This window comes from Cetorhinus maximus, chromosome 3, assembly GCF_964194155.1.
Source record: "Cetorhinus maximus chromosome 3, sCetMax3.hap1.1, whole genome shotgun sequence".
Classification (NCBI taxonomy): Eukaryota; Metazoa; Chordata; class Chondrichthyes; order Lamniformes; family Cetorhinidae; genus Cetorhinus; species Cetorhinus maximus.
Genome location: NC_135881.1, coordinates 45,454,867 through 45,475,165, shown reverse-complemented (window position 1 = coordinate 45,475,165; position 20,299 = coordinate 45,454,867). Strand labels below are relative to the sequence as shown.

The following is a 20,299-nucleotide window of genomic DNA, read 5'->3' as shown; positions in this document are numbered from 1 at the left end:
CTGCCAAGTTAGTTTAAAGCCCTCCCAACAGCACTAGCAAAACGCCCTGCAAGGAACTCGGTCCCGGCTCTGTTCAGGTGCAACCAGTCCGGCTTGTACAGATGCCATCTTCCCCAGAGCCAGACCCAGTGTCCCAGGAATTTAAAGCCCTCCTTCCTGCACCATCTTTCCAGCCATGTATTCATCTGCCTTATCCTCCTATTTCTGTACTCACTTGTATCTGGCAATGGGAGTATTACTACATTTGAGGTCCTGCTTGCTAATTTTTGACCTAGTTCCCTAAATTCGCACCACAGGACCACATCCCCCTTCCTACCTAAGTCATTGGTAGCAAGGTGGGCCACGACCTCCAGCTGATCACCCTCCCCCAAAAGAATGTCCTGCACCTGTTATGTGACATCCTTGACCCTGGCACCAGGGAGGCAACATACCATCCTGGAGTCACATCTATAGTTGCAGAAACACCTGTCTGTTCCCCTAACTAATGAATCCCTTATCACTATTGCTCTTCCTTTCTTCTTCCTCCCCTCCTGTCCAGCTGAGCCATTCGTGGTGCCACAAACCTGGCTGTGGCTGCACTCCTTTGGGGGAACCAATGCTCTCACCAGCTTCCAAAACAGAACCAATTTGTGAGTGGGACCCCAGGGGACTCCTGCGCTACTTGCCTAGTTTTCTTGGACTGCCTGGCGGTCACCCATTACCTTTCTGCCTCCAGGTTCCTAAGCTGCGGCGTGACCACCTCTCTGAACGTGCTATCCATGTAGCTCTCAGCTTCACAGATGTGCCACAATGACTCAAGCCGCTGCTCGAATTCCAAAACCTGGAGCTCTAAGTTCTGCAACTGGCAGCACTTCCTGCACAAATGGTCATCTAGGACACTGGTAGAGTCCATAGCTTCCCACTTATTACAGGGCACACATTCTACTCGACCGAACTGCCCTGCCATGCCTTAGCTTTATTTTACTTTGGTTTATTTATATTACTTTATTATATTGGCCCCGACTTGCCCTTATTCCTGGTGTTTCTCACTTAAATCCAAGCATAGCTACTTCTTTAAAGGTAATGCGCTTCTCTAACTTACAGCAATTTGAAGCAGACCCTAACAGCAGTTTCTTACCATTCAATGAACTTATGGATTTCCTGTGATGTCACTATTTGTTTTGTTCTCATTCTCCTTTTGAATTCAGCGCGGGCCAATTCTGAGCAGCTGACTAGTTCCGCCACCTCTCTGACTCCCAAGGTAAGAGTAGGCCTCAAACCTCAGTCACGATTTATTCTCCCTTGCTCCAGGTTGCTTTCTTGCAGGTCTGCTGCCTCTCTGACTTCCAGGTAAGTGGCATACTTTAAACAGTAATTTTCTACTATCCCATCAAGCTGATGCCATGCTGTGTCATTGGTGGGAGTGATTTCATTGACAAAAGGGATGATAATGGAACAACTGAAATAACAAAAAGATGGGTTTCTTCTACATGGTGGACACTAATTGCAGATTAGGTGACTACTTTGCAGATCACCTCCATTCTGTTCGCCAGCATGACTTTAAGCTTCTGATGGCCTTCAATTCTCTACCTTGGTCCCACTTCGATCGTTATGTCCTTGGCCTGCTGCAGCGTTCCAATGAAATTCCACACAAGCTCATCTTCCAACTGAGCATTTTACAGCCTTCTGGACTCAACATTGAGTTGAACAATTTTATATCATAACCTCTTCCCCCATTTTGTTTTGTGTTATTTTGCTGGTTTGATTTTTCTCTTGTTGCTTTCTTTATCTTTTCTTACTTTGTGTTTGGATAGCTGTTCTCCTGCCATTCACATCTCATCTAGACACATCTTTTGTTTCTTTACTTGTCCCAATACCACTCGCTTTGGCTTTGTACCATCAATCCTTTTGTCATTTAATCTGTCCTGTTCCCCATCCTATTACGAACATTCCCTCTTATTCTTTCTTGCCCAACACCCACAACCCTTTCACCAGTTCAAAACCTATTATATTTCTAACTTTTCTCAGTTCTGATGAAAGCTCCAAAACTTAACTCTGTTTCTCACTCCACAATTGCTGCCAGACCTGCTGTGTGTTTCAGTATTTTCTATTTTCATTCTGGGTCTAGAGGAGCTAGAAGTGGCAACAGCAGAATCATTAACAGCATCTGCTGTCCTTCACACATTAGATTTGCTTGGCAGTTCTGTAACAAACTGGTTACTAAAGGGTTAGCTTCTAATGGAAAATCTGCTTTGCTTAGGGACATTGCAATTAAGATCAACTCTGCTCTGAAAAACAGTCTGCTTTTCTGGCTTTGCCAGACCTTTTTGGCAGGGTTCATGAAAGGCTGGTTGGCTGGTAAGATGAGCATTCCTTCATAGGCTAGGACTGGAAGATACTCAAAAAATAATTGTCTGAAGGCAAGATTTGAGTCCAATGACTGAACTCCAAGATCCATCAATTACTTATGGCTCAAACACCTAAGTATTCACATAGGGAAAAATTTCCTTTAGTAGTTATAGGCAATAATTTATTGTTGTCGATAATAAATGCATAATCCAAACATCAAATTTCTGTGTACGCTAATTTAGCAGAAGCATTAACCCATTTTGAATTTAAAATTGGTTAACAAATTTGCTAAAGTAACCGATAGAAGATGACATATGAACACATTTGCCAATTAATACAGCAGAGTAATTTTTAAACTTACTTGTTAGCAGCATTGGAAACAGAGCTATTGTCTATGTTTATTATTGGTAGCAATAAATGGGAATATTTTTCCAAAATGAGTGTATAATTGTCTAGAAATAACTAACATGTGGCATCTTATCATTTTATTAATAATGCCAGTGATGCAAAACAACCAAAGGAAATCTTTCCCTACTATCTCTAAGAGTGGAGAATGCCCTCCTCAGATTCAGTATTCAGATTCCCAAGCGACCTTGTAATAGTAGGCCAATGTCTTTGGAAAAATGTATTCCGAGAATCCTAGGTAAGTTTAGAAATTGAAGGATAGAGTTAGTTCAAAACACTGCTTTGCTTGCACCAGTTCATGAAAGGTCATTATGGAGAAGAATTAATTAATGTAATTCACAATATTTCATTAGTGGCTGAAGTTGGCAGTTTTAAAAAAAGTCAATATTGACTACATATTTGGAATGTAGATATTGAGAGTAGTAAAAGGATATTTGCATGGTGCAATACAGTCACAATAAAGTGTGCTCATCTGACAAATAAAAAAAAATGCCCCAGTGACTATCGGTCATGTCAAACGTAGATACAAATGTAAGATCTAGGATCTTAGAGCAGACCAATTTTTAAAATCAAATCCCAACTGAAAAGACCCAGCAAGCAAACAACAAAATACATTGATCTTTAACATCTTCACTGGAGTGGCAGGTTGCAGAGATTGGGAGTAGAAAAAAAAGGAACAAATAAAGGAATACACACAGTTTTGTGTGGTTAAGGGTTCTTACTAAAAAACTGGATTTTGAGAAGTATTTAAAGAGGCTGGAGAGAGGAAAGGGGGCACAGACATTTAAGGGGAGGATTTAAGAAGGACTAAGAAGACTGAAAGTCCTGCCACCAACGCTAGAATGAAGGAAAAAGATACGCAAGGATTGGATGGCTGTAAGGTAAAGAAGGAGATGCAAGGCTGCAGGAGATTGCAGATAGGATAGCATGAAGGCACTGATGGATTTGAAGATGAAGGCAAGGATTTTATATTTAATGCTTTGGGGCCCTCAGGGTCGATGTGAGTAAGCAAGAAAAGGGGAGCAAGAACAGGAGAGAATATGGATGGCTATTCTTTCCATGAGTTTGAGTTTATGAAAGATGAAGGCTGGGAAATCAGTGTGATGTCATTAGTATAATCAAATCTTGAGGTAATTAAAGTAAGAACAAGTGTTTAACAGATAGGGGGGGAATGAGGTGAATATGGAGGAAAATATTGGGGAGGTGAAAATAAGCAGTTTTGGTAATGTATCGGATGTGGGATTTGAAGCATAACTCTAGGTGAAAGATGACACCAGTATTATTCACAGTTCAGCCTGAGCAGACGGCCAGGACGCAGGGTCTATGTTGGATGTCAAAAATGATGGTATTCCCAATGGTCAGCTGGAGAATGTTGTTACTTACCCATGACAATGCCTGACAGCTGATTTACAACAGCTTACATTTATAAAGCACTTTTAACAAGAGTCACATTTTCTAAGGTCCTTCATAGGAGCATTATTAAATAAAATTTGAAACAGAGACACCTAAGGAGATATTAAGACAGATGACCACAAGTTGATCAAAGGGAGCGTCTTAAAGGAGGGAAGAGGTAAAAAAGGTGAAGCAGAAGGAATTCATGAGTTTAGGGCCTGGGCAGCTGAAGGCACAGCTGAAAACGGTAAAACAATGAAAATCAGGAATGCATTAGAAGCCAGAACTGGAGGAGCAGAGAGATCTTGAATGATTGTAGGGCTGGAGGAGGTCACAGAGATAGGTGAGGCCATGTTGGGATTTGAAAACAAGGATGAGAACTTTGAAATGAAGGCACTGCCAGACTGAGAGACAAGGTGTGAGTTAGGAGAAGGACAGGGTTTTGGACAAGTCTTAATGTAGCTTTGGATTGAAAAAATTGTGGAACCATACAGCTGAGCCTCAGCAGTAAACATTTGGAAGCCTACCCCACTTCTGTGAATGATGTCACCAAATAACAGCACATGCATGAGAAAGAAGAGGGTGAAAAGCACAGATCCTTGTTTGGGGCAGGGGGTGCTCAGGAGATGATAGAGCAGCTACAGTTCAAGGAGGGGAGACGGCAGCATAGTGGGAATGTCACTGGACTAGTAGTCCAGGGGTTCCAGTCTAATTCTCTGGGGACACAGGTTCAAATCCTACCATGGCAGTTACTGAATTTAAATTCAATTATACCTGTGGAACTAAACGCTAATCTCAGTATTGGTGACCATGAAACCATTGTCAATTGTCATAAAAACCCATCAGGTTCAATAATGTCCTTTAGGAAAGGAAATCTGCCATCCTTACCTGGTCTGGCTCTCATTTGACTCCAGACCCACAGCAATGTAGTTAACTCATGAGTGGCCCAGCAAGCCACTCAGTTGTATCAAACAGCTACAGAAAAGTTGATAAGGAATGAAGCCAGACAGGCCACCTGGCATCGACCTAGGTACCAGAAATGACAACGGCACACCCAGCCCTGTCAACTATGCAAAGTCCTCCTTACAGCATCAGGGTGCCTTGTACCAAAATTGAGACAGCCGTCCCACTGACTACTCAAGCAACAGCCTGATATGGTCATATTCACAGAAGCATACCTTTCAGAAAATGTCCCAGACACCTCCAGCACCATCCCTGCATATGTCCTGTCCCACTGGCAGGACAGATCCATCAAAGGTGGCAGCACAGTGGTACGTAAACAGGAGGGAGTCCTCAACATGGACTGGAGGCCCCATGAAGTCTCATGACATCAAGTCAAACATGGATAAGGAAACCTCCTGCTGATTGCTACCTACCACAGCCCCTTCTCAGCTGATGAATCAGTACTTTTCCATGTTGAACACCAGTTGGAAGGAGCATTGAAGGTGGCAGGGGCACAAACTGTACTCTAAGTGAGGGACATCAATGTCTAACACTAGGAGTGGCTCGGTAGCATGATTATTGACCAAGCAGGCTGAGTCCTAAAGGAAATAGTTGCTAGACTGGGTCTGCAACAGGTGGTGAGAACACCAACAAGAAGGAAAAACCTACTGACCTCATCCTCACCAATCTACCTGTCCACGACAGTATCAGTGGGAATGGCTATTGCATGTTCCTTGTGGAGATGAAGTCTTGTCTTCACATACCCTCCAATGTGTTGTGCGACACTATCACTGGTGCTAAATGAAAAAGATTTCAAACAGATCCAGCAATTCAAAATTGGGGATCCATGAGGCACAATGGGCCATCTGCAGCAGCAGAATTGTATACAACCACAATCTGTAACCTAATGGCCTGGCATATCCCCCACTCTACCATTACCATCAAGCTGGGGTATCAATCCGGGTTTAATGACAAGTGCAGGAGGACATGCCAGGAGCAGCACCAGGCATACTTAAAAATTAGGTGTCAACTCGGTGAAACTACAGCACAGGACCGCTTGCATGCCAAACAACAGAAGTAGCATGTGGTAGATAAAGCTAAGCCATCCCACAACCAAAGGGTCAGATCTAAGCTCTGCTGTCCTGCTACATCCAGTTGTGAATGGTTGTGGACAATTAAACAACTAACAGGAGTAGAAGGCTCCACAAATACACCTACCATCAATGATGGGGGACCCCAGCACATCAGTGCAAAAGACAAGGCTGAAGCTTTGCAACCACCTTCAGCCAAAAGTGCTAGTGGATAATCCACAAAAACCAGGACAAATCCAACCTGGCCAATTACCACTCCATCAATCTACTCCCAATCATTAATAAAGTAATGGAAGGAGTCATCGACAGTGCTATTAAGCAGCACTTACTCACCGATGCTCAGTTTGGGTTCCGCCAGGCCACTCAGCTCCTGACCTTATTACAGCCTTGGTTCAAACATGGACAAAAGAGCTGAACTCCAGAGGTGAGGTGAGAGTGACTGCCCTTGACATCAAAGCAGCATTTGACTGAGAGTGGCATCAAGGAGCCTTAGTAAAACTGGAGTCAATGGGAATCAGGGGGAAAACTATCCACTGGTTGGAGTCATACCTAGCACAAAGAAAGACGGTTGTAGTTGTTGGAAGCCAATTATCTCTGTTTTGGGACATCGCTGCAGGAGTTCCACAATGTAGTGTCGTCAGCCCAACCATCTTAGGGTGCTTCTTCAATGACCCTACCTCCATCGTAAGGTCAGAAGTGGGGATGTTCTCTGATGATTGCACAATATTCAGCACCATTCACGACTCCTCAGATACTGGAGGAGTCCATGTCCTTATGCAGCAACACCTGGACAATACCCAGGCTTGAGCTGATAATTGACAAGTGACATTCGCACCACACAAGTGCTAGGCAATGACCATCTCCAACAAGAGAGAATCTAATCATCTCCTCTTGAAATTCGATGGCACTCCCACCACTAAATCCCCCACTATCAACATCCGGGGTGTCACCATTGACCTCAAACTGAACTGGACCAGCCATATAAATACTGTGGCTACAAGCGCAGGTTAGAGGCTTGGAATTCCATGGCACGTAACTCATCTCCTGGCTCTGCAAAGCCTGTCCACCATTTACAAGGCACAAGTCAGGAGTGTGATGGAATACTTTCCACTTTCCTGGATGAGTGCAGCCCCAACAACACTCAAGAAGCTTGACACCATCCAAGGCAAAGCAGCCTGCTTGATTGGCACCCCATCCATGACCTTAAACATTCACTCCCTCCACCACTGACACACAGCATGTAGCATCAACAAGCTGCATGCAACAAATCACCAAGGCTCCTTTAACAGCACCTTCTAACTCCACAACCTCTACCACCTCAAAAGATAAGGGCAGCAGACGCATGGGGCCACCACCTGCAAGTTTCCCTCCAAACCACACACCATCCTGGCCTGGAACTATTTTGCCTTTTCTTCATTGTCTATGAGTCAAAGCGCTGGAACTACCTTCCTAACAATGTGGATGTACTTACATCACATGACATGCAGCGGTTCAAGAAGGCAGCTCACGACCACCTTCTCAAAGGCAATTAGTGATGGGCAATAAATGCTGGCCAAGCCAGCAATGCCCATACCCCATGAAAGAATTTTAAAAAGCCATTGGAGATTCACTTAGCTATCTTTGGACAGAAAGGAGTAGAGCCAGGTCCCATGGACCTTGAACCTGGAAGCGGATTTGCCATGCCATGTTGGGTGGGTGGGGGGGGGGGGCGGGGGGGGGGGGCGCAAGATTGAGATTATGTTTATGTAATCATGGGCAGAGAGGACAGACATCACGGCGGGCGGAGGGAAACAGATCAGGCATTGCAGCAGGTGAATGATGAAGGTTAGAAATTGGGTCGGGTGCAGTAGCGGGGGCAGGAAAACAACTAAGGACATAAGAGCATAAGAAATAGGAGCAGGAGTGGGCCATTCAGCCTTTCAAGCCTGCTGCTCCATTCAATGAGATCATGGCTGATCTTCAACTTCAACATCATTTTTCTGCACTATCCCTGTACCCCTTGATGTTTTAAAGGGTGGACATCGAAGCTGGTGGGATGGTTGTCAACTGGAAGGATGGAGAGAGAAAAAGGCAGACTGTGATCCTTGAGGCATCCTAATCCTCTTGGTTCAAAAAGAGCGCTGGAAGAAAGGTACTTAACTTGCGGAGGCTGCTTCCGCCTCTCTCTTTTTTCCAGACCTCTAGGAAACCCACACAGTAGTTAATTTTAACTTGTGCTCCCAATTACATAGTGCGAGTCTGATTTAAATAATTTAGTGAATGGTCCTATCTCTAGTTCTTTTGCTAATTACCTTAAATCTGCATTCTCTCGTTACCAACCCTTCTGTCACTCCAACTGGGACGTAACCAGATTGCTAAAGGCTCAGCATAATATCTATGATTTTGCACTCTAAACCTCTGTTTATAAAGCCAAAGATCCCATATGATTTCTTTTTAATACAATCTTCTCAGTTCATCACATTCAAAGGTTTGTGCACATATACCCCCAGATCTTTGTTCCTGCATTTCTTTTAAAAGTTAGCCAATTTAGTTTATATTGCCTCTCCTCATTATTTCTACTGAAATGCATCTTTACACTTCTCTCCATTGAATTTTACCTGCCATGCATCTGCTCATTTCACCATTGATGTTCTCCTGAAATTTGATAGTATCCTCCTAACTGTTCACTACATTTCTGAGTTTTGAGTCATCTGCAAACTTTGAAATGATGCCTTTTGTGAGAAAACCACTGGATTATACCTGTCAGAAAAACTGTACACCATTTTTACAGATTTTCTGTCCCTTAACCAATTTCACATCCACTCTGCCACTGCCTCTTTAAACCCACATGCTTCAATTTTGTTAACAGGTCTATAATGGGGTAATTTATCGAACACATTTTAAAAGTCCTTATACACAGCATCAACCACTCTAGCTGTTATGATCCAGCTAATGTTAATACTGGACAAATCAGATCCCAGAGTGAAACCTGGCTTGATAGGTCCTAACTTGTTTTTTAGAAATGTGGAGGTAAGTTACTGAACAAATTCACAGGAGTCTGCTGATGAACTTTTCATACAAATAAAATATTTATTGAAACAAGAAAAGTGAACTATATTACACTAGACAGAAAGAGGTTGGAAAGATCTCAATACAAACACAAGATGATGATTCAAATTCCCACTATTCCTTTAGCCCAGGTATCTTTACAGACACAAACCATTGAAGGGTTACCATTAGCTTGACACAAAGGCTTCTCACTTGAGACTGGCATAGTTGCAACTGGTTTTCTTCCGGTGAATTCCTGAGCATTCACTTGATGCTTCTCACCCAACTCGTATCTCTCCCCAAGATATCCAAATACCAGGCTCTAAATTCACTGTTTCTTCAACCGCAGAGCAAACAAATGAGTTCCCTAAACTCAATCTTCCAGTAGCACCTCTTCTAAACTGATTACTTTACTGCGTCCCATAACTGATTATTCAGTTAACTACTGTCCCACAAGTCTTGTAGTTTTCTTTTTTCTTCTTAGAGAGCTTCAAATCCTTATCTTCTCTCTCTGACATACACTGAATTCTCTTCTCTCAACTCCTGTCTTTCCTGTGTCTGTGTTCCTGGATCACTATCACTTGACAACAGTAAAGCTTTTCCACTTTGTGTTTTGTCTTTAGAATCATTGAACTTTGAACCCCTTTCAATTCAGGGGTTGTAAGACCTCATTAAAAATATATACACAAACAAACGCCAAAGACCTGACCTTTTAGTCGCAAGGCTATCCAGACAGCCAGGTACCAAAGTTCATAAACAAAACGTAAATGAACTGAAATCATTTTATCTTTCTCAACACACAAATATATGCACAAATTCAACTTAAAATTATACATTGTTCATAACATAGCACAATAAAAGTACTGATTCCCACATCTACTGCATCATTACCATTGTCATTGAAGGCCAACCAAGTGTTAATTAATTCATTCTGGTTTGCCTATTACCCCACATTTTAGGGAGATACATTTTCAAGGCATAAAATAAGCACGATCCAAAACAAAGTTAATGATGGTGTATTTTACATACTGAACTACTACAATTACTTTTCATTTTCGGCTTTTCAAATGCAGCCTGTCAAAGAACCTTTGTAAGTTATTTATACTGCTGTGCAATTTTTGTCAATGTGTCAGAAATCTGATTCTCTAACTGTTTCCATGAAAGTTCCTTTGCAAAATATTTTTACTTCAGCATTTTGTTCAAATCTTTATTTTCAACTTTTAAGGGCACTTGAATTACCTGATGCTGTGATTAGAATTACACTGATGTATGAGGTTCAGGATAAAATTCCACTAACCAGCAAGTAATGTCCTCAGTCACAAGGGTGGATGGACAACTGAATGAAAATATCAAATTTATGCATTGTACTGATTTGGTGAAAGTATTAAGTGGAACATAGGCAAACCTTGTATAACAGAATATGCATTCTATACTATTCCCATCTTAAATGCGAAAATCTCTGTTTCGGAATTCAACACATTAAAATTAACAACTAAATTGCTGAAGTTGGTTAACTTCATTATTTTTTTATTTTATTAATGTTATTTATATAATCAAGCCTTACATATAATATGCACCCATCATGCCTATGCTTTTCAAAGATACTGGCAGGGAATTTCCGTGCCCGCCGGCGTTGGGCGTTTCAGGGCTGTGATCGGACAATATGGTGCGATTGGTTTTTCAACTTGAAACCAGGTTATTCAGCCCGCCGATGGCAGAGAACATGGCCCACCATTGGTCGAGAACCTCATTGTAATACATCAGCAAATCATTATTAGGCCTGCCCGCCAGAATCATTCCCCACCCCCGTCACATTGTCCGCCCACGTCGGCGGGAAAACACACTAACGCATTTCACAGCAGCACATAAGCGACATGCACCTGGTGGGCTGCACTTCGCTCAGGCTTCAAGGTTTATTTGCCTAGCTTGCTTTGGTCAGCACTTGCAGTCATCAGCGTCAGACTTCACAGGCAGCACCACATCACTTTTAGGAGGCTCAAGGCAGGTCTCTACCTACCACATCAGCCATATGAGGGTGGCTTTTCCATGATTGCAGTGCTAGGGATTGCTTGGCAAAGGGGGAGAACTGGCCTCAGGAAAGGGAAGAGACTGCAGGACAAGGGCTGGGGAAGGAGGGTAACCCAGGGTGTGTGTGGGGGCACATGTTGATCTGTGCAAGTGGCCTCAAGATGGTGAGGGCTGAGGAGGCAATCTCCAGAGGAGATGAAGCCAAATGAGCATGTGAGGGTATGTGTCTGAGAATGGGTGGCGATGTCCCTTGAGTAGGCAGTGAGAGAGATACCAGTGAATGTGTGATGGGCTTGAGTCTGAGAGTTTAGAGTGATGAGGTGGTTGCCATGCCCTGGCTGCATGGACAAAATCATTCATCCTCTATCTGTATTGGATAGCCACCCTCTTCTGTGCAGCATTGGCACTGATCACCACTCCCACCGCCTCCCAAGCCTGGTTGGTCACACTGCTGCCCATCCCGTGATCAGAGGGGGGGTAGGGGACATTGCGGCAGGCGTCCAAAAGGCGTTCCAGTGATGCGTCACTAAACCCGAGGGCTGCAGTCTTTTTGTCTTTCGTGGACATCTTCCCTGCAGCAGTCGTGAGGTGGGAGCACTGAGATGTGTGCGCGGGGCTGGATTTTAAATATGTCACCAGGCATGACAAAGCAGTGAGGTGATGGTGTGGCGGACAAATGAGAGCCCCCTCCAACCATGGAAACGGCGTGTTTCCCGGGAATGCATAACTAATGCGACAGGTTTAGGATGATATGGCATGGAAACCTGCCATTGCGGCTGACGGGTAAAACATTGTTTTGACCTCCAGCTACCGCACTTAGTGCAAATCTGGGGCGATTCCGCCCACCGTACCATAAAACTTACACTTCAGGGTATCACCTGGAAACACATATGTCCACTGGTTGAAAATTAGTGATTGGCAACGTAACTTATTGCTTATATCTTTTAAATATCCAATTGGCTAAATGTGAAAGAGTCAAATAGTAACTAATAAAGAACAAGTAGCCAGTAGAAAAATCGAGCATGCACATTGTGTTCATACTAAGAATAGATAGATTTGGTGTGAAGACCATAAGACGTAGGAGTAGAAGTAGGCCATTAGGCCCATCATGTCAGCTCCACCATGCAATGAGATCATGGCTGATCTGATAATCCTCAACCCCACTTTCCTGCCTTCCCCCCATAACCCTTGATTCCCTTATTAAAAATCTGTCTAGCTCAGCCTTGAATATACTTAATGACCAAGCCTCTACAGCCCTCTGCAGCAAAGAATTCCACAGATTGACTACCCTCCAAGAGAAGAAATTCCTCTTCATCTCTGTTTTAAATGGGTGCCCCTTACTCTGAGATTACGCCCTCTGGTCCTAGACTCTCCCACAAGGGGAAACAACCTCTCAGCATCTACCCTGTCAAGCCCCCTAAGAATCCTACATGTTTCAATAAGGTCACCTCTCAATCTGTTAAATTCCAATGAGTACAGTCCCAATCTCTACTCAACCTCTCCTCATAAGAAAATCCCTCCCTACCCGGGATCAACCTAGTGAACATTCTCTGGATGCCTCCAATTGCAGTATACATTTCCTTAGATAAGGGGGCCAAAACTGTTCACAGTATTCTAGGTGTGGTCTAACTAGTGCCTTGTATAGTTTTAGCAAGACTTCTCTATTTTTATACTCCATTCTCTTTGAAATAAGGCCAATATTCCATTTGCCTTCCCTATTACCTGTTGAACTTGTGTTAGCTTTTTGAGATTCAAGCACAAGGACTCCCAAATCCCTCTGTGCTGCAGCCTTTCTCCATTTAATATTCAGCTCCTCTATTCTTTCTGCCAAAGTGCAAAATCTCACATTTTCCCCACATTATAGTCCATCTGCCAAGTTTTTGTAAGTTTGCACCAGTACAACAACTTGCATTTATATGGAGTAAAAACAAAAAATAATGGAAAAACTCAGCAGGTCTGAAGAAGGGTCATACAGACTCGAACCATTAACTCTTTCTCTCTCTCCGCAGATGCTGCCAGACTTGCTGAGTTTTTCCAGCATTTTCTGCTATTATTTCAGATTTTCAGCATCCACAAAATTTTGTTTTTATCTTTGCATTTAAATGGTACCTTTAACATAGAAAATTTCCAAAAGCAGTTCACAGAAGCACAAATCAAAAGGGCTCCATGTACTGGAATGGGTGACTAAAAACTTAGCAAAAGATGGGGGTTACTGATCAGGTCTTAAAGAAGGGGTAGGAGATGGGGACTCTGGAAGCAACTCTAAAGCACAGGACAAAGGCATCTGAAGCCAAAGTCTACCAATGGTGGAATGAAGGGATTAAAGAATACACAAGAGGACTGAGTCAACCAGAGGTCCATGGAAGTGGGGGCAAGTGCTAGATGAGGTTAGAGTTTTAAAAAATGGGTGGGGCTCTGGAAGATTTAAACACAAAGATTAAAACGCAAAGTGCACGAGGAGGCAATATAGATCAGCAAGGGAAGGGCACGTGGGTCTTTATACAGCATATGCAATAGATAGCGGAGGTTTAGAAATTCTGAAGTGTAGAGGGTTAAAGATGGTAGGCTGAGCAGGAGAACATTGAACTACTTGAGTCTTGAGGTGGCACAGCCAGGAATGAGGGGTTCAGCAGTAAACAAGCTGAGGGTGAGGTGCAGGCAGCTAGTTGATGCTGGAAGTGGGTTATCTTTGTGATGGAGGGGATAAAGGGTCAGTGGCTCGATTCAGGGTCAAATAGGAAACCAAGATTATCATTCGGCTTGAGATCACAGAATTGTTACAGTGCAGAAGAAGCCCATTTGGCCCATGGTGTCTGCACCTGCTTTCCAAATGAACAATTCACTTAGTGCCATCCTCCTGCCTTCTCCCCATAAACCTACAGATTGTTTGTTTTCAAGTAATCATCTAATTCCCTCTTGAATGTCTCTATTGAACCTGTCTCCACCACACTCTCAGGCAGTGCATTCCAGATCCTAACCACCTGCTGTGTGAAAAAGTATTTTCTCATATCACTTTTGCTTCTTTTGCAAATTGCTTTAAATCTGTGCCCTCTCGTTCTCAATCCTTCCATGAGTAGGAACAGTTTCTCCCTATCTACTCCATCCAGTCCCCTCATGATTTTGAATACCCCTATCAAATTTCCTCTCAGCCTTCTTTTCTCTGAGAGTCTGAACTTCTCCAATCTATCTTCATAACTGAAGTTCCTCAAACCTGGAACATTCTTGTAAAGCTCTTCTGCACTCTCTCCAGAGCCTTCACATCCGTCCTAAAATGCGACACCCAGAACCACACACAATACTCCAGCTGAGGTCTAACAGCTGAGATCATAACCTCTTTGCTCTTGTACTCTATCCCCCTATCAATAAAGCCGAGAACACCTAATGCTTTATTAACTGCTCTCTCAACCTGCCCTGTCACCTTTAATGACTTACACATATGTACACCCAGGTCCCTCTGCTTCTGCACCCCCTTTAAAGTAGTACCTTTTATTTTATACTGTCTTGTCATATTCTTCCTGCCAAAATATATCACCTCACATTTAGGTGGTATTGAACTTCATCTGCCACCTATCTGTCAATTCCACAAACTTGTCTATGCCCTTTTAAAGTTCTACACTGTCCTCCTCACAGTTTACAATGCTTCCAAGCTTCGTAACCACCGCAAGTTTTGAAATTGTTTCCTGTACACTAAGACCTAGCTCATTAATATATATCAGGAAAAAAAAAGGTCCCAATATCGATCCCTCTGGAGCTCCACTGCAAACCTTCCACCAGCCCGAAAAACATCCATTAACCATTACTCTCTGTTTCCTCACACTCAGCCAATTTAGTATCCATGTTGCTGCTGTCCCTTTTATTCCATGAGCTATAACTTATCTCACAAGTCTGTTTTGCGGCACTGTATCAAATGCCTTTTGGAAGTCCATGTAAACCACATCAACAGCATTGCCCTCATCAACTGTTACCACTTCAAAAATTGAGTCAGCAGCAATTTGTGGAGGAAACTACAGTTCATCCAAGACTGGATGATGGTAAAGCAGTGCAGACATAACATGGCGAATTGTATTTCTTTGTGCATTATTTTTCTATATATGTGCATATTAGTCTTAACATCTACACTTGTACACAAAAAAAAAACTGGCTATATACTTTTCTAAAACTGCAAACATGAAAGGGCAGAAAATAATCAGAAGGCATAAAGTTGGCCTTTGAAGCCTGGATGAAACTGAAATCCTCCTCCACTCTCATCAGCCCTTGCTTTAATTTTATTAACCTCCTAGGTTGCCACTTTAAGCTGAGACTGAAGGTTTAAAATCTTTACATGTTACTTAATACCAAGCAGAGCTCCATCCACACGAATTCCATTGTGAACACCGTCCTCCTCAACCTTCCGTAACACCAATTTGCATTTATATAGAGCAATTAATATAATAAAACATTCCAAGATGCTTCACTGAAGCATCATAAAGCAAAATATGACACTGAAGTACCTAAGGAGCTATAAGGTCAGGTGACCAAAAGCTTGGTCAAAGACTTAGGTTTTAAGGAGTGTATTAAAGGAGAAAGGCAGGGTAGAGAGGTAGAGCAGTTTACGGAGGGAATTCCAGAGTTTAGGCTCTAGGCAGCTGAAAACATGATCACCAATGGTGAGCAATTAAAATCAAGGAGGCTTAAGAAGCTAGGAATCTCAGAAGACTGTAGGGCTGGAGGAGATCACAGAGATAGGGTGAAGCTTGGTCACGAAGGGATTTGAAAATAAGGATGCGAATTTTAAAATCGAGGCTTTGCTTAACAAAGAGCCAGCATACATCTGCAAGCATGGGGGTGATGGGTGAATGGGATTTGGTGTGAGTTAGGACATGGGAAGCAGAGTTTTGGATGACCTCAAGTTAACAGAAGATAGAATGTGGAAGGCCAATCAGGAGTTCATGAGAATAGTCAAGTATAGAGGTAAAAAAGGCATAAATGAGGATTTCGGCAACAAAAGAGCTGTGGGAGGGACAGTCAGCAAAGTTACAGAGGTGGAAATAGGAACTTCAGTGATAGTGCAAATATGTGGTTGAAAGTTCAACTTGGCATCAAATATGTCAGAGGTTATGAACAGTCTGGTTCAGCCTCAGGCAGTTGCCAGGGAGAAGGGTGGAATCAGTGGCTAGGGAGCAGAACTCAGAGTGGAGGCTGAAGGCAATGCTTTTAGTCTCCCCAGTATTTACTTGGAAGAAATGTATGTTCATCCAGTGCTGAATGTCGGATAAGCAGTCTGACAATTTAGAAACAATGAAGAGGTCAATAGAGGTGTTGGTTAGGTAAAGCTGGGGGTCATCAGTATACATGTGAAAACACACGTGTTTTCAGATGATGTTACTGAGGGGCGGCATGTAGATCAGAAATTGGAGGGGGCCAAAGGTTAGATCCTTGGGGGACACCAGAGGTAACTATGTGGAATGGGAAGAGAAACCATTGCAAGCAAAATTCTGGCTATGGTTAGACAGATAATAATGGAACCCACGGAGTGAACAGCGACCCAGCTGGACAATGGCGGAGAGGTATTGGAAGAGGATGGTGTAATCAACTGTGTCAATATTTGACTGGGGCCGTACACCTGTCATACTGTAACGCAGGTGTCCAAAGGCGAGCTCGGGGGGACAGAAACCTCCCAAGCCACAGGAATACTGCACCAGTCAAACTCCCCACTTGTCACTGACCCCAGAGCAGGTCACGCAAAAGCTGTAGGCATTAAGGATGAGGAGCAATTGTTTGCCTTTGTCACAGTCAGATAGGATATCATTTTATTTTTGTCCATTTACACCCAACAACTATGTACTTAATTAGCTGTGAAGCATTTGAGAGGTCATAAGATGCTTTGTAAATGCAAGTTCTTTCTTTCCTTTACCGGGTTAGTTTTCAATTGATAGCATTCATTAACACAAATAAAGGTTGTTGTCAAGGCACCAACTTAACTAATAGAAACACAAAATGATACAGCACAGAAGAAGCCACTTGGCCCATCACCTCTGTGTTGGCACTTTGAAAGAGACATGCAATTGGCCCTTCCCCTGTAACCCTGTAATTTTCTCCCCTTTTATTTATTAGTATTTAGCTGATTCTCCTTTGGAAGTTATTATTGAATCTGCTCCCACCATACTTTCAAGGCAGTGCATTCCAGATCATAACTCTTTGTCCAGTTTTTTCCTTATCTCGTTTTGGTTTTTTTAACAATTAGCTTAATTTGTGCCATCTAATCATGCACCTTCCGCACTATAGTTTCTCCTTATTTATCTTACCAAAGCCCTTCATGAAAAAGGCAACTATCTCATAATTGTGTATCCTAATTTGCTGGACAGTAAACAAATTTGCTAATTTGTGAAAACTGCAGTATTCCCACTCTAATAGCAAGTGGTGCTGCAATTATTACTGTATTGCTGACGAATGAGCTTTAAATCCTACAAGTCAGATTATTGTTGCCAGAATTTTCAAGTCGACACTTAATTTTTGCAAAACCTTTTTAGAAGTTCACTATATTAATTACTTAGTCATGCCAAAATAACAAGGTTTTAGTTTCAAAAATAAATACTTCCTATAAGGACTATATTGATATTATTAAATACGGCAGAACATCTAATATAACTTTTACAACGTGGAAGCTTTTGAATAAAACTGACCTTCCAGACAAACTTGTGTTTCCTTCAGTTTGTCCTTCTGAGCTATTTCTAGCAGTTTGGCTAGCTGGTTAAAAGTCGACACTTTGATGACACCAGTAGAAGCCTCAAAAATCAGCAACGGGTTTCCATCCATGTTTTCTTTTGATACAACAGTTTTTTTACTGTGATGACAAGGAAAGGAAATTAAATAAAATAAAAACTTGCATATTCTGTATCTTTCTTCACCCCACTCATGATCTAATTGAGCAATGAGTTGTGTGATCAGAGGATTCATGACATGAGCAGTTAATATTTTGCACAAACTACAGAATAGTTTCCAGATAATTACCATTATTAGATTGTTAAAATGGTGAGGTCTGATTTGAGATCAATAAAACCCAGCTTTTATATATTAAGATCCACAATCTAGCGTTTAGTATATGTTAACCATAACCACTCTTAAATGTATCCTTGGCAGCTGGCTCAAAAATGACAATAAACCAGATATGAGAGATCATCTGCTGGAAAAAGGCACCAGGCAAAAGCACCGGATTAAAGGGTGCATAAGGAATCCTTAAAAGTTTAAAAATTATGGGGAAAGCAAAACAATTTTGACCTTGTAAAAAAAATTAAACTCTTAATATAATCACACTGATCTTCATTGTATATTTTCTATTTCAATTTTGTCAATGAAACTATTCAGTTTTAATATTTTAAATAAAATGCCCGTTGCAATTAAACAAGATCATGACAGTGAAAAGGTTGAGATGTAAATAGGGAAGAATTGCATAAAAAGGACAAAAGTCAAAATAGATTCCAAGGGGAAACGAACAGAAATCTTGGTCCTTAATCTCCGAAATGTTCGCAATTAATTCAGATAAACAGGGGAATGCTTGCAACTGTAGCATATTATAACTACAATTAATTATTTATGTTTCATTTGTTGTGAGTGAATTTTATCAGGTGCCATATCTATTAAATACTAGCAAATGTTATATCCACCACCCCACCAGCATCCCAGTAACTACAGTTCTTAACGGAATTCCACAGCTTCCAGATCCCCCGCAAAGTCAACATTATCACCTTACTCTGTCGGTATAACAGCAGCAGCACACAATCTAATTACTCTGGAACCCACCTGATTTGATAATCTGCCCCAAAAGCGGATATCTCCAAATTTGACTTCCATTCAAGAGCTTCCCGAAACATTAAGGCTGCTTCTTGTGGGTGCTTGGAACTAACATATTCCACAAATTTAATAATGTTGTTCAGTAGGGAGACGTTTAGAGGAGTAAATTCTAACTTGCCGACTCCGATGCCAGCCGCCGTCCACTGAGCTGCTCGAGTCAACGCTACACCCATGGCGATCAGTGACTGCAAAGAGACATGGGCAAAGTTAATACAGGACCAAAGGCATTGTTAGAACTTGCTTTCTCAAACCATTCCTACTTGAACAGAATAAACATAAATAAATGATGCCCAAACATCCAAGGGACGAGTGAAGTGAATGAGATAGCTTGACGCACTTGTCCTCTTCCATCTAATCAACTCTTAAGGATCAGCAGCAAAAGCGTCCCATTAAAATGTGCAATACAACAAATACTTACTTTTTACTTTTCTACAATATCGAAGTGATTTTATGCTTTTTGAAAGAAATATAAATGTTTTAAAGTTAAAGACCACAGCGTTGAGGATCAATTCAGCATGGTGTCCATTCTCACCGCCCCCTTTTCTAACAACTAATTAAGTTATAAATTTAGAAATGTTAAGCTGCCCGCACGGACAAGTCTGACTGTTAGCAGAGGCCACGGTCGGCCCGGCGCTGGGCGCAGCGGCTTTGGAGGAAAAAGGCCCCGCAGGAAAACCCCGGGAACCAAGAGCCAGCCCTCTCCCCCGGGAGGGGGGGTCCACTGTTAACCCTACATGCTCGAAAAAGCAAACCAACACCCAACCGCCATGCAGATGACAGTCTCACTTTGTTTAACGTAGAACCCCGCAAAATGCCCGAGCAGGCTTCCCCCGTCCGGCCGCGGCGGTGAGCGGTTACCATGGGGATCAGCGGGCGCCGCTGTTGCTAAGCTACCGCTCCAAACACCGGCCGGTCTCTTACTGTCGCGAGACCGATTTGGGGCAAAGGGAATAAAAACGGCTGCAACTGTAAACCGGCTGAGACCAGTGCAGGCAGGTCCACCCATGGTGTAAGAGATTATCTGTGACAGAAAGTTTACCAGTTAAATCTAATGGCAAGGGTAAAACAAAGTAAAATATTTTTTTTTTTATCCCAGGCCAGGGTGAAAGCCTTGATCTTTGAGATGAGGTGAAATTTTTTTAAATATCTTGGAAAATAATTGACTTTAATAATAGGGGCAATAACGCATCTACTGTTAAAATAGAGAAGGGATTTCTTGAGTTAATGGAAGATTATGACTCTTTTTGTAAGAGTCA

General features: G+C 42.4%; 1 protein-coding gene across 1 annotated transcript in view; it reads right to left on the bottom strand.

Moving 5' to 3' along the window:
- odad2 (outer dynein arm docking complex subunit 2) overlaps positions 1-19,913 on the bottom strand; it is a 388,707-nt gene extending 368,794 nt beyond the window's left edge. The window contains exons 1-3 of the mRNA XM_078535576.1: positions 19,830-19,913; positions 18,993-19,228; positions 17,876-18,036 (exon numbers count right to left, since the gene is read on the bottom strand). Coding sequence (XP_078391702.1) covers positions 17,876-18,036; positions 18,993-19,228; positions 19,830-19,904 — 472 coding nt within the window. The 5' untranslated portion in view covers positions 19,905-19,913. The remainder of the gene's footprint in view (positions 1-17,875; positions 18,037-18,992; positions 19,229-19,829) is intronic.
- Between the last annotated feature and the right edge of the window lie 386 nt (positions 19,914-20,299).